The following is a 15633-nucleotide window of genomic DNA, read 5'->3' as shown; positions in this document are numbered from 1 at the left end:
CGTCGAGGGTGGGGGGAAATGAAAGGCAAAATATGCAACATCTTACTCCAAAGACTAAAGCATTTTTAACTGGTATTTTTTTTAAGTTTTAACAAATACGAGCCTGTGGTCATTTTGAGGGAGAGCCAGTGGTAGAAAGAGTAGATTCTGAGTATCCAGAATTTTAGCATTTATTTTTTTCCATGAAAAAGGGCCAGATATTGAATAGGAAATCCTGTTTGCTTATTCACTTTGTGATCAAAAGAATACAAAGATTCAAACTAGCAACTTTAAAAAAAAAAAATGAAAGGTTTCATGACAAAGACCTCTCATTTTTTTTTTCTCAAACAATTGTTCTCTGGAATGCTATTTCTTTCACAATTTGGCTTAATTTGCACACCACTGTGGATCCCTCATCAACCCTGCAGTGGAAAGAAAAAGAAAAGAAAAGAAAAGAAAAAAAAGAAACTGCTCTGTATTTTGCTTTGTTTTGCAACACTCTCTCTACTGCTTGGAATCTACTGCACCCATTGGTTATAAGACATGAAAAATAAAATAATAATAAAAAAAACTTTCTGGTTAACCTTTCTTTTGTCTCACTTTTGCCATCCACCTTTCAGCAGTAATAAGAGTAACATAATAAAAGAAAATTAAAAAAAAAGTAAGGCCAGTTTTCCTTTTTATATATAAATATATATATAAACAATGAGAAGGGAGTAGGGTCACATACAAGACACAATGATGCATCTGAAACAACAAATGAGCGTGAAGCAGACACTTATCAAAAAGATGAAAAGGAAAATATTTTGGACATGCACCTCGATTTTACGGCCCTCTACCACGGTGCCGTGTAATTTCTCCCTCGCCCTGTCCGCATCGGCACTATTTTCGAAAGTTACGAAACCAAATCCCTGCATGCAGGAGGGAGAAGGGAAAACAACATGCAGATTATTATTTTCAGTCAACGACCACTGTGGAACGTTCTCTCGCTTTAATTTCTATTTCTTGTCCTGGCTTCAGTTCTGTAACATGCAAATTAGAGAAATTATAAGAGTACTAAAATGTGCAATAAGTAAGCGACAAATGTGAACAAGATTTTTGTTTTCTGTCACCCGTTAGCTGTCACCCCTGAAGAATTCAAAGAATGATACCAAAAATACCTTTCTAATTGTCACTACAGAAGAAAATAAATCTAACGGAAAGAAAATGAGATAAAAATAAATGTACAGTGTCTTCACAGAGAAGAAAATGAAATAACGAAGGAAAAAAAAAGGGAATCACTTTCTTGACATGCAAATTAAGAAGAAAAGAAAAGAAAACGTGTGCACAAAATTCAACAATGAATGCCAGAATCTTCTAACATTGCCTACAAAGTCATGCCGTGTGGTTTTAAGACCATCTCTTCTCCATGCAGTTTTAGGGTTATTCAAATTTGTCAATTCTACAGCCTTTATGTCTCAAAAAATAAAAATTAGAAGCCTAAACAAAAGGAAAGACCTTTTTTTATAATAAATCTTAAACTCTTTGATCTAATAAACAAAATAATCCCATGAAATGAATAGAAATAAACATTAATTGATTAATAATGCACAGCTGAAGTAACATTTTTGTATTACTACTTCCCCTTCGACCCCACAAATAACATACATGCTTCTGAATTTGTCAACCTTCCCCACTACTTTATAAATCCAAAAAGGAAATATGTATACAAGGTAAAGTTCTAAGACATTATGCTGATATTTATTTATCAAATCAACTCGTAGAAAATAAAGAAGCTCCTTTCATAGAATGTTATTTATAATAACACTCTGGGTACTTTTATTGATCAATAACAAATATACCCTTTTCTGCACCACTGGCATATTTTGTTTTAATATTTCAGCCTCAAAAAACAACCCCCCTAAACATCACATTGTCAAAAATCCATCCTTTTTCTTCACTGACACTGTTCCTAAGAAGAGTACAGAAAATACCACACATTATTTTTAAAACCCCTAAAAATATTTGTACATCTCGTTCAGAAATATACACCAACCGTTTGAAGCAATTCCAGTGCAAATTTTCCCAGCTTGTTCTGGTCTTCACAGTGTAAACTGGGTGAAATAATGCAAAGTGCCAAGACTCCTCTTTGTGTTTGGTAATCTTTACATAAAGGAAAATGCTAGCTTTAAGCTTAGCTGGGGCAGTAGGACAGTCCATCTTACTAGTAAAATAGACCGTCATTACAAATCACAGCTAATCATTAGCTGTTAACTCTCAGCTCCTCATTAGATTGCTAAAGGGATCACTGAAACTCGGGGTATTTAGAAAGCTGTTACCCAATGCTCTCACTAAGAGAGAACATTACAATATTAACATGGGCTCATCCATAGAGGAAACTAGCTGTGGATGTATTCAAGTTAGATTAGATAATTATCTGCTAGAGTAAAAAATTAAATTTTCACTTAGGGGATTAGGCTGAATTATCGTTCGTATTTCCCATAGTGCGGGTCTGCAATTGGGGTAGGTCTGAACTCTTCGATTAACCTAAGATTATATGCTTAGAAGGGTCCTACTTAGTTCTGTGCATCACTGGTGAGATGTGCCGATTAGTTTTGAGATAACAGCTCTTCAACTGACAAAAGACACAGGTTCGGGGGTTTGCTCTGTTTGATGGCTCTGACTCTTAGCCAGTGGGTCCCACACGCAGGCGTACATCAGAAGGAATTGGGGAGCATATGAAACATTCCGATTCCTGAGCCCTAACCCGTCTCTATCAGATCAGAATCCCAGAGTGGAGCCCAGAAATCTGTTTGCCGAAAACGTTACCCATGTGGCCCAGCAATCAGGTTTCCATGGCCTCTCATGTCACTAAGCACCATCAAAAGCATTCAATTCTTTGAATGAAGTAGAATAGTCCATTGCCTGTTTGCACAGAGCAACGCAGGGGGTGGAGTGAGTTTCTGAGGTGAGTATGTATCGGACTTGGTGATTTGGATCGTAAACATAGGGGTCAGCCAAAATCACATAGGAATGTTCTCTTCCTGACCTCTAAGCCCAGTGCTCTAGCATGCAGAGCCATGCCATACATTTCACAAGAACTTAGGGAAACCAGGACTCTGGCTCTATCTGGGGCGATGCTCTTACTTGGCGAGGAAAGGAAATCCACAGTCCGATGTGATTTATCGGTGGAGGGCTTGGTGGCATCATTGTTGTCAGTGGGCACTAACAGTCGTTGTCACCTCAGTGCTGGGAAGAACGTAGCCAGGAGAAACTCGAACATTCCACCCACCTGTCTGACACGAATTGAGTCATTGTGATTCTGGTCTGAACCCAGAGCAAACCATACTGGCCTAAAATCTGCATCATGTGTGTCAGGGAGAGATGAAGGTGAAGATGGAAATTTATTCTGAATCCCAAGTTCATAAACTAGAACGGAATTCTACTCCCTTTTCACTCTGCTTTGAAGTAAAAATAATATATTGATTCTCTTTATTATTATTCTTACTCTCATTATTTTCTGCTAAACTTCTTTTATTTGAGTGGCTCAATACGCCGCCTTTCAACATGCTGATATGCCTAGTTGAGATTTGGCAAAGCTGGGTTCATGAAGACCTAGCTCCAGACTCAGTCCCCCAAATACCAAAGGGATTTTCCCATGTGCCCCATTGGACAATCCTGCCTCCCACCCAGACAAGAAGTGACAGACGTCCCTGGGTCAGAAGATGGCCAGATTCTCATCTGGGGGGGACACACCACAACCAGAGAGACCATCACCTGGCCATTTTCAGCCGCCCTCTCCACCAAGCACAGGTGCTAGCAAATTTGAAACCAGATTGCAACAAAGGCTATTTCTTTTGATCTGCCTCATGGTCAGAATCCCAAGTAAAATGTAACTTGCAGAATATTCTTAATAATATTCTGAATATTTTTATCTCAGTCTTAAAAAGGGGACTGAAAGAAGCACCTTCTGGACTTGGCCTGGAAGAGCATAGGAACTGAGGGCAATGCAATCACCCTGTAAAGATCAAGCATGCAGGAGGGGCTGCATGGAGTCAGATGCTCCCTAAGTGCTGGAGGAGAGACATTGCTTGCCAGGGTTTACCTCAACAGGCAGCGGGGGAGCTGAGAGAAGCACTGTTGTGCAGGAGAAGAGAATCTGTACCCTACGACGGGAAGGCAGGACCCCTAGGCAGATAAAGGCAACCCCAACACGGACCAGCTGCGACTTGCTTATTTTTAAATCTTTTTGTGAAACATAAATTCTGACCTTCCCGTATCCTAGTTATTTTTCTATTTTAGTCTTGTGTGATATATTTAGGCGCTATCTTTCCTTTTTAGCAGTATTACAAATACAACATTTTATAACTGAAATAAAGGTTCTGGAGTACCCAGGATGGATGCGTGCGCTGACTTTTCATCCCACATGAAAATCCCATTCCTCTAGTTTCTGGTGCAGAGAACTCCTATCACCTAGAAGAGGAGAGCTGTTGATAAGGTCGGAAGGCTCATTTTTCCTGTGGGACTAAGGGCTTTACAGCCCACTTCTTCCCAATTGCCTTTTCACATGTAGCCCCAGGGAGAACGCTGGAAGACCATCTTCCCTTCTTCCCTCCCCTGGGAAACTCTTACTCATCTTTCTCTTGCAGCTTAAATGCCACTTCTTCCAGAAGCCCTCCCAGCTTCCAATAAGATTGGTCTGCCTGCTTGGAGTCTTAGCAGCCCCTCATTAGCCAGAGAACACAGCAAACTCTATCACATTTGTTTGTCTTAAGGATTCGTCTCTGCAGCTACTCAGGAAAGTCTGTGAGAACAGGAAGCACTTCTGTCTCCCTCAAGTCTGATTCACCCATCTTGTACTGGAATGCGAGTGATTTCTATGCAACTATAGATATCACTGAATCAAAGAGCAGACTGCATTTCCCAGGTCTATGAAAAAGTAGCTATCTCCGGCTGCAAACCCCAAATAAAATGTTTCAGAGGTAAACACAATATTTTAAAATCTCCTAAAAGGAAAAATGAATGATAGGATCTCTCACCCTGAAATGCTATCTCATTCCGTTTTCAAAGTCTGGCATATCTTTTTTGAACGTGATTTCCTTGTTTACTTGCTATCCTTATATACATGAACTTGTACATTATACATTCCCAGGATAATGTAGATACTGCCTGTGTATATATAGGTGTATACACACACACACACACACTCACACACACACACAGCATTGAGTGGCTGTCTTGGGGGGACAGTCCCCAAAAAGGATGGCCAGAGGTTGAGCTCCTAGCTCGTAAGGGCTCCCTCATTTCCTGGGTGTTTCTCCAACACCAAATGATGAATATGAGGTCATACCAATGGTTCAGGTTTCTCAATCATTAAAATGGAAATGTTCCTTTAAATAAGACCTTTTCCCGTAATGGAGAACGTCAAGTGTGAAAGATACCCCTGTGTGAGCTGTTGCCTTCATTCAGCAGTTCCCAACTGGACTGTCTCCATGACATTCCAGTGGTACCAGTCAGCTCCTACACCTGCAAGACCAGTTCTTGCAGAGGGAGGAAACTCACCAAGAGAGAGGCTATTTTTGATGCTCCTTAATCAAAAAGAAAAAGAAAAAAAGGCAGATTCACAGCTTCACAAACTCACTTTCTGGATGCAGCGCATTTAAATGGTCTTATTGCTAAAGCCCTAGAGACAGGCTAATCACAAGAATGACGGAAGAAGTCTTAAAAATAGCACCACCATTGTACTTTCAAAATAGCAAATGATATTCCACTAATGTCCTTACACAGCTCTCGAAAAAAATTAAATAGCTTCCTTCAACTGGCAAAAGTTACAAAACAAAATATACATGGAATATAAATTTAAAAAAAAAAAACTTTAAAGGCAGTAATGCTATGGACTCTGGATTAGAAAAAAGTTGGCCAGCATCTTCTACAATTTTGCCCAGAATACATCAGTCCTGCGTGAAAGAGATCAGGCACATTTTTCTCTTAATGCACTTGGCTTTGCACATATAGAAATAGTCCCTGTAATGATTTTTCATACTACAGCAGAGAGTTAGCTTATTTTTCCCCCAGCCTGGAGGTCAAACTACTGACATATTACAAAGATGACTTTAAAATACCTGAAATTATAGGAGAATGACAAAGTCCCTAAAGTAGCAAAACCAGAGCATATAATAAACTGATTTTTTTTTAACTCATCTGGCATACTACAACACCATTTTGGCTGCAGAAAAGAGAATGCTGGCATTTTCTTTCTTCAATTCAATCAGCATTATCCTATTCAGTTAATACTAAACCTACTTAGGAGGAAGAGGGTATAGACCGTCCAAGGAATAATAAATGATTGCTTTGTGGGTAGGAGATGGGTACCATACCCAAGAGACTGGCTCTTGCCCCCTTACATAAAACCTGTCCTTTTTAGTAACCCTCCTAGATACTGGCTTGTCCCAAATGGCCTATGTAAGGAAAGCTCTGGGGCTAAACCCGGGATCTTTCTATGTTTAGTAATCAACCTCTCTCCATCTCCACTTTCACAGTCTGGGGATGTGAGAAGGCAGCTAAACATTCCTGATGGACTGGAAACCAGGCAGAGTTATTGAACGTGTTCACTTTCTAGTTCCTGATGTCAATACCCAAGTCTTCTGCAGCATCCTTCCCTGTTGTCACAGTATCTGCTGCTCTGCCGAACGCACTGCTTTCCTCCAGGGAGATTCTGATGGCTGTCTTGCGTTTTCCGTGGGTGCAGGTAGAAGGAGGACATGTTAGCAACCATGAAACTCCAAGGGGCAAAGGGATAGTTGGCATTCAAACAAAGCATGGGCATGTGTCGAAAAACAGGAAGACACACGGTTTATAACTCTAACCATAGCCCTGGGAGGTTTGTTAAAACACAGATTGCTGGGCCCCAATTTCTGAGGCTCCAATTCAATAGGTCTGGGTTGGACTCTGAGAATCTGCATTTCTAAGTTCTCAGGTGGTGCTGATGCTGCTGGTGTGGGCACTGTTCTTACATGACCACTGATACAGTTTTAGAAGAGTATGACTTTTTTTATTTCCATAAATATATTTCCATTTTGAAGATGCTAGAGTCTGACCGTATAATGTCTGATTTTTACTAACACTGTTAGCTCTAAGAAAATCTACTTAAAATTGGTTTCCCAGCAAAAAAACTAACTCAAAGCAATGGCAAATTGCAAAATGTGGATGGGTACACAGAACTAATGGATACAATTTTATTCAAAAGGTTGGCGTATATGAGATTTTCTCCCCTACAACCCAGGAAAATAACTGCACTTTATTAATACAGAATAATCACATATTTACCTGCTCATGAGACTATCAACTCACTTTTTAATATAAAGAACATAATTATCACTGAAAAACAAAAATGTAGCAACAACATTATTTTTTTAAGCATGGGTAGTTTTCCTCTGGAAAATTGATATATAGACATCTATAGATATATATAAAACAGCAATTTAAAATCACCCCCTTATACATTTTAAACTGAAATCAATGTATTCCCCACCATTTTGGAAACAGGAGGTGGTCCCTAAAGGAATTCCCATGGAAGTGTCTTTTCACAACGTGCTGATTAAAACAGTGCAGTTGTTTCCCCGTATTTATAACAAGTGTTTCAAAATAAGCTAAACAAGTCTAAAGTGAATTAAGCTGCTTACCTTTGAGCCGCGCTCATTAAAAATAATTTCAACATCTAAGATTTTACCAAATTGCTGCAAAGAAATAGAAATATTTTATAAGCAAGAAGAGAAACAGAGTCAATCATATGATGTACATGGGGAATTGTTCCCCAAGTCAGATTTTTTTCTCTTTTACTATCGAGGATATACATTTTATATTGTTCTATCATTAAGCAATGCACTTGAACCACAAGAAAATACAGCCACGTGTCTTATTTCCATATCATGGTATATCCCATCATATAAGATATCATAATAGGGGCCCAGTACCAAGTATGTAACCAAGAAGTTAACTCTAGTTTTCTTTCTTGATGTGTGGGTGATTGCTTTCCCAGGCACCGAGCAGCAAAGATTAAAAACAGCTAGTATATACAAGGACCCTTCTAGGCTACGGCACTAGCCACGGGGCGAAGCACCCTTGGCGAAGTGGGATTTTGATAGTAAAATATCTGACTAGAATGGGATGTTGAGGATTTTGGACCATAGTTCCGCAAAAGCCAGGAGTAGCCAGGCCATATAAGAGAAGTAAAGATAAAAGGAAGATCCACTACACAGACACCCATCACAAGCAAGAAACCAGCATAGTAGTGGTCTATCCTCAGGCTGAAATGTACTTCTCTCAAAACAATTCTCTGTGTTAAACAAACAGATTTTAGACAATTATCATGAATAGGCTTTATAAAAAGTGGAAGAAACTCAACATAATCAAATCTAGAAACACCGTTTCAGATGACAAACACATTAGGTAGTTAGCCTGGTAAAATACAGATGCTTAGTTAAATTTAAATTTCAGATTTTTCAGGATAAGTATACCCCCACACAATATTTGGGACATACTTATGCTCAATCAAATATTTGTTATCTGAAAGTCAAATTTCAGATATTGCGTCTTGTATTTTGTAACTTACTACAGCTGGTAACTGACTACCCTAGTAATCACAGTGACAAATGCACATGTCTGTGATGCACACTTCAAAAATGGGAACATGGACCCATATCTAAAAGCATCTCATAATCCAAAATCCTTTTCCCTGATGCTGGAATTCTTTCTTAGAAAAAAATGCATGAAGTTGAATGGAATTTCTTGAGCATGGTCTGTTCTACATAAGTACAGGTGGGAGAGGGTGGTATAAAAGTATGTGACAAGACCCAGGGGAAAAATCGGGTAGAAATTTTACCCTGATACAGAATGAGAGCAAATTGTTTCAGTGGTTAAAAAATAAACAGAACCACATAAAGTAAAAGTCCCATCCTCTTTTTCCCTGATGTTGAGCTTTCCTATTGTTCCATTTGCTTTTGCATCATGAATTTTCATTGCATCTTTTATTACCCTAGGAGATTCTGTATTCTGTGTCTCTCCCCTGGGTGGAAAGCCTTAAGCAGCCTCTCTGTAGCAGAGGATCGAGTGATGGGGAGGGAGGGGCAGGAGAGAAAGGGAACAATTAGATACAGAGAACTGGGGGCAGCATGACTGACCGATGTGCACCACTCACGGAATACTAGGAGGCCCAGAGAGTAGGTGTCAAGAAGGTCTTACTGAGATTCAAAAAAAAGAATTTTTTTTTAATATACAGAGACTATCCTCTGGAACGTACAAATAAATCTACAATCCTCAGAAAGACACAAAGACATACACATGCTCCAGTCGAATATAAATCTCAAAACCTTGCAATGAAAGTGGTTTTGACTATGAGAAAAAGAAATCCAAAGCTTATGTCTTCCTGGGCCACAGAAATGTGCCCATTCCTCAGAATATGTACCCAGTCAGGGGATTACAGACTTGAATTCTTCTTGTGGGGCAGAAGTGCTTCTCTACTTCAGAGGGAAGTAGAAGGATAGAAAGAAACCAAGAAGAGAAGGCTTAACCAGGAGAGAAGATGCGAAGGTCTACATGGCTAGCATGCCGTATGGAAACACCAAGAAACACGCGGCTAACTCACCCTGTAATTTGTGGACACTAAACTATTCTTCTGGTCAAGAGAAGATTCTTCTGCAGCATTTTCTGTGCCCTAGATTTGGGCAGAGAAAATCATGAAAAATAGAAGATAATTTTCAGATCTGGGAAATGCAGGATCTGCCGTTGAAAGGTGAAGTGATTTTCGTAGTAAAAAAAAAATTCTCCAGCTTTGAGAACTCCTCCAAAGCCATAATTTTGATATACCTCCTTAGGATATTCAGTCCAGACAGATGCTATCATGTGTATTTCAGGCCTAAGAGCCTAGAAGCACGCATATTTATGGACAGAGAAGCTCGAAAACCACAAAGCAAATGTCATCCAGGGAACATTCTCTGAGCAGTCAACAGAAAGACACTTCCTTTAAAATAAGATCTGGTTGAGACAGAACCGATCAAAAAGTAATCTTCGCATGTGTCATTCCCTAAGTGGAAAAATGGCACCATATGCCCTGAAATGGTCTCCGATGTTTGGCTTTTTGGCAGTTGCCACGGGGTGGGAAGATTCTCCAAGCCAGTGAAACAAGCTGTAAGAAGAATGGTGATGTAAGCCCCCTTTCTAAGGCAGTTGTGTACTATATTTATAGTATCAACAGTTTAATTGGGAAGTTTGGTGCTAATGATGTAAACACAGCTGGCACATTTTCAATTTAAATAGACACGACTCATTCACAGACATAACTAGGATTTGTTTGCTCAACACCGACATTCAGCAGTGTTCAACAACGTCTCAGAAGCCAGGCGAGGTGTTTCGATAGCTGTGTCAAGGATAAAGTCCAGGAGCTTACAGGCACACACTTGGGCAGAGAGGTACCACCCACTTTTAGATATTCTCAGGTCAAATAATATTTCTCTGAAAACCTCTGAACGGTGTTCAATGGATACAGTATAAAACATGAAAGTAAAGCTTAGTTCAAAGAGTGTGCATGGAGGCTAAGAACAGGCAGCATCCCAGTTTTCTTAGGGTCGACCTCACGTTCGGATGCAGAAACAGGAGGCACTGTGCCATGTGCCAAAACATCTCTAATTTGTTATTTAAAAGATGATCATGAAAGCATCTTTTCTTTTTTAGTGAAAGCTTCTTTTGCATGTTCTGAAAGTCATGTAATCGGTCTCCGGTGACAATAGAGACTTCAGTGGATAATATTCATTGCCCAGGGGCCTGTATTTTGATAACAAAAGCAAGGCTGTGACATTGACAAGGGTGTGGTAAAATCTGAAGCCAGTACTCACTGAAGAGCTGTTTCTGAAGACAACTCTAGGATGAAATGCCTTGTATCAGTGGTCTGGATCTATAATAGCCACCTCTCTCACCCCACTAATGCTTACTTTTAAATATTAGGTTAAATTGAGCTTTTTATTCAAGAGCAAGACATTGTGATTAATTTGGTGGAAATCCATACACTGCTTTCATGGGATCATGGAGAATTCAGATGGAAAGAAACACATGCCCTGATACAATCAAGAAGTAGGTATCTGGGGCCAGAACCAACATCCCTTCCAGTGAAACATCCAGAACCAAAGCCCCAGATAATATAAGAGATCCAATTCATTCACATGCCAACTGGTGTTTTAAAAAGACTCTGGCTTTTTCTTTGGAAGTTGTGGCCACATAATATTTTATTCAAAGAGGAAAAATGCCCAGGAAATCTAAGATGACCTGGATGATTTAATGCCAACACTGGAACATGTTTATTCAAAAGAGGAGGAAGTAAAGAATATAAAGTGAATTGTGAAAGAAGGGAAACCAGGATTGTGACAAAGAGACACTAAAGCCACACATTAAAATGTTGAGGCACCTGCAGTAACCACTAGGCCTGCAGGGATTGCAAACTTCAGGGCTGAATTATGCATGGTTACAGAAGTTGTTCTAAACGCTGCCAGATTTTAGGCAGTTTGAGAAAGGAGGCTGCTTTTCTGTTGGGTTTTGGTTTTGGTTTGAAATCCCCATGGCCATATTGAACAAAAGAGACCAAGGAGAAAAATGCAAAAATCTTTGTGAGGGTTTTTCTCTGCCATCTCCCTCCTTGTAGCCCCTGCCAGAGTGAAGGCACCAGGGCAAAACGTGGCAACAGAAGGAGGGAGAACATCTCATGCTCCAATGATTTGGAAAACACCTGATTGGGCTTAAAATGTAATTTCTTAGAGTGACTATGACCTGAAAGAGGAAATCACGCTTAATTCTCTCAACTGGAGTGCGGGGAGCCAGTCAGAACGTTTACAGCTGCTTTTTCATGTGATTCTTGCCTCTAACTGTATCACATAACCGGACGGCTTTGCTGCCACCAATGTTTGGCCAGGAAGAATAGGTTTCTGCCGAATTAAAATTCCATGTCTTGAGAATGGTGGTCGTAAACCAAGGAGGCCTCAGAGGTATTGAAGAGTCCAGGAATCCATAGGTGCCAAATGATTTTTACAGACAAAACCCACAAAAAAACCCTGCATACTTTAAAAAATGGACACAGAGGCGGTTTGTGACGAATGGACTTAATTTCAGAATTACTGAATGTATGCTGCCTATTCTGAATAGATAAATAGATCCTAAGTGTATCTATCATCTTGTCAAATTGACATCTTGTCAGTTGCTTGAAAATTTTGACTTTTACAAAAAGTAGCTCTAAAACTAGTAGATTTTGATCAAGGTGTGACAACTTGGTAGCACGATCCATCTTTGGGCAAGACTTTGCCTTGTGCCACCTGTTCTACCCCGAAAAGAAGAGAGAGGCCCAGATATTCACACAAGCAGAGATCCGTTCTTCGGAGTCTAGCTGTGAATATCCTGAATACCTTAGCAACGTAGCCCTCCCTCCGGTAACTTTCAAGATAACCGAGAAGACCAGTGAGGGCAGAGCATCCTCAGGGGTGGGAGTTAGGGTGTGTTGCAATGAGTGACACCAGAGAAGAGCACAGGATGGTCATTAAGAGGACCAACTTCAAAGCCAACACCCCAGTGACACTTGACGAGTTAAGACAGATTGAAGGGTGACAATTCCGAGCCCGACACGGCAAAAGGAATCTAATTCCTCTGTCTGCCCATCATTCGAACCTGGTCTCACTGCTTTACACACACTTAACCTCGGCTTTAACTTTGAATGCTCTGCACTTTTCAAAGTCATCTTTGACCTGAAAGTGCCCGAGGGTATCTCTGCTCTGCAAGAGTTAGAGGGCTCAACTCAAGGTTATTACCAAATGAGAGAGATAAAAAGAGCAGAAGTTGACCTTTTCCACTGAAATGTCAGGATTCAAGCCTGGGTATCTTAAATATGAGGACGCTTCTTTTGCTTTTGTGTCAGATGCATACTTGATAAACATCATACATGTTAAAGAAAATGTGTGTGCTAACCCCACCATCACAGAGTGATGACACAGAGCTCGCCTTTTCATATAGGGAATGAGGTCTACTTGGCCCAGCAGTAGGCATTAAAGTTGAGCCTCTTCTTATTCCTTTTGTAATATCTGCATGCATCCAAAAGATCTTAGAAGGAGAATCACTTGGCAGTCAACCTTTACTCTGAGTCAAACGTGAAGGATGTAGTTTTGTTCATTCAATCCACAGACACTTCCCACCAATGCTGGGCTGTCACAGACAAACAGACTGACTGCATTTGCAAAAATGAATGACATCCCAGCCCCATCACAGTTTTTGTCCTTTGGTGGAACTGAGCCCAAAGAAATGGCAAGCTCATCCCTTCCCAAGGTGGATAGTGCAAATATCGTCCAGAAAAAGAATCCGGGTCACAATGTCCCCTGAGCGAGCAATCCTATCATTTCTTTTCTCTGGGCTGGTGGTGGCTTCTGCCCTGCTCTGTGTTCCACCGTGGTGTCTGGGCAAGGCTGTCATTTGTGGCATATGACATCACAATCAAAATCTCTGAATCCTCACCACTGATTCCAGGAGAATGTATATTGCAGGATGCAAGTCAGACTCAGAAATCTGTCCTGGTTTTGTTTCGTTTTGTTTTGTTTTAATGAAGCTTTATGCAGAACTAATTATTCTCAACTTCCTCTGAAATCTAGATGCTTAGTGCCTGGGAAAGAGTGAGGTCTGCAGAAATATGTCATGAGTCTCTCTTCCCAATAATTTGGCAATTGCAACAGTGAAAAAAACCAAGATGGATCATCATGGTTATTTTAATTTTGACATGGGGTCCCGGGCCAATCAATGGGGGATCATCAATGGGCTTGTTTCAACCATGTCTTTCCTGGGAGCCCATTTTCCATTTGACTTTCAAGTTACTAACTTGAAGAAACACCATTGGTCCAAGTGGAAACATGGTGAACATATGCAAAGAAATGTATACTAAAATCATAGAGATCCCGGCCACAAGATTCCCACAGACTAGGATCTAAAATGCCTTTTTTTTTCCCCCAGCTATGTAAACACCTCATCTTCATGTTATGAATACCAAGAACTTACACGAGGAGGACAGGAGTCTGGGGACCCCAGAGCAGGCACTGCAGAGGAGAAAGGCAGTACTTACGCCAAACATTTGTCGGAGGTCAGGATCCCGGAACCTGAAGGGGATGTTGGAGACATGCAGCCTCTTGGGCTGGGACTTGTTTTCCGTGTTTTCGGAAGGTTGTGTCTGAGGCTGACCATCCGTGGGCGCCGCGTCATCTGTCTGCTAAAAGAACGAGAGGAAAGCAAAGAGGCTCTGAGTGGACCCGAATGTTCTCTCCAGTGTGCTTTCGCTTCCCCTAAATGGTAGAAAAATGCCAGAACAAAGGAATAAGGATGGGAAGAAACTGCTGAGTCATTCATTCATTCATCCAACAAATATTTATCTATTGAATATCCACTGAGCGCCCATCACGGATCCAGGATTCAGCAGTGAGCAAAGCAACACAGATCCTTACTGTCAAGGATCCTAATTTTCACAGGCAAAGACAGACAATAGACTCGTTAAGGAAATACAAAGCTGGCAGAGGGAGATAAGAGCTATGGGGATAAGGCAAGGGGAGGGGCCCGCTGGTACTGGGGGGCAGGGAGTTTTAATAGGTAATTAGAGAAAACCTCATCTAGAAAAGGAGAATACTCATTAAAGGTATCCCTTCATTGAGGTGGTTCAAAATCTGAAAATATGCCTACATAATTGTTGAGGCCATACAGTAAATCTCCTAAAACATTTGAAAAGGCTGTTTGGTGTTCTGAAGTCCAAGTAACCAACTGATTGACCTAATTTTTTTTTTTTTTTTTTTTTTGCCACGTTATGAGGCATGTAGGATCTTAATTCCCCAACCAGGGATCGAACCTGTGCCCCCTGCATTGGGAGCACAGAGTTTTAACCACCAGACTGCCAGAGAAGTCCCTTAAATTTTTTTAAGGTTTTAATTTTTCATTTCTTGATTGTGCAGACCTGTGCTGTTCATTACAGCTGACCCCATGTGGCTCTTTAAGTTGAAATGGACTAAAATTAAATAAAATGGGAAATTCAGTCCCTTCCTTGCACCAGCCACATTTCACATGCTCAGTAGCCACACGCAGCTGGTGGCTTCTATGTGGGACGATTCAGATATAGAATATCTATGTCTAGAAAGTTCTATTGGCCTCACTTGGTGCAGACAATGTTACATTATTAGCATCGCTCATTACTCTGCCTCCCACTCCATCCCATCCCCCAAGTAAAAGCCTGGAGAGCATATTACATTGACACCCCTATACAGGCAATAACCAGGAGAAAAGTCACTTTAACATTTGATTTAATCATAAAGGCCATTCCCATACTCTCAGTTCTAGAGTTTTAACATTTCAGAGATGCTTCATTTTTAGATACTTTCTCTGCAATTAGCATGTTCCGTCTCTAGGTGGCAGTAGATGCCATTCACATCGGATAACTGGCTTCACTAAAACCATGATGGAAAACCCATGCAAAAGTTCATCAAATTTATGAGCAAGAGATTGTCTCCAGCTACTTATAAGCAATTTAGAAGCATTTATCTGAGACAAAACTATCGGTGCAGGCAGCTAGGTGTAAAATAATAAAGACAATCTTACAAAGTGACATATTTATATATAAAG

At 40.5% G+C, this 15633-nt stretch overlaps 1 protein-coding gene across 7 annotated transcripts in view; it reads right to left on the bottom strand.

Moving 5' to 3' along the window:
• Positions 1–15633, bottom strand: part of RBFOX1 (RNA binding fox-1 homolog 1) — a 386334-nt gene that overhangs the window by 120440 nt on the left and 250261 nt on the right. For all 7 annotated transcript variants that reach the window (XM_057748889.1, XM_057748888.1, XM_057748892.1 and 4 more), the window contains exons 3-5: positions 14096–14239; positions 7641–7694; positions 798–890 (exon numbers count right to left, since the gene is read on the bottom strand). In XM_057748889.1, coding sequence (XP_057604872.1) covers positions 798–890; positions 7641–7694; positions 14096–14239 — 291 coding nt within the window. The remainder of the gene's footprint in view (positions 1–797; positions 891–7640; positions 7695–14095; positions 14240–15633) is intronic.

The sequence above is a fragment of the Hippopotamus amphibius genome, chromosome 9 (genome assembly GCF_030028045.1).
Source record: "Hippopotamus amphibius kiboko isolate mHipAmp2 chromosome 9, mHipAmp2.hap2, whole genome shotgun sequence".
NCBI classification, from domain to species: Eukaryota; Metazoa; Chordata; class Mammalia; order Artiodactyla; family Hippopotamidae; genus Hippopotamus; species Hippopotamus amphibius.
Note: the sequence above shows the minus strand (reverse complement) of the source record. Positions and strands in the feature narration are given on the sequence as shown.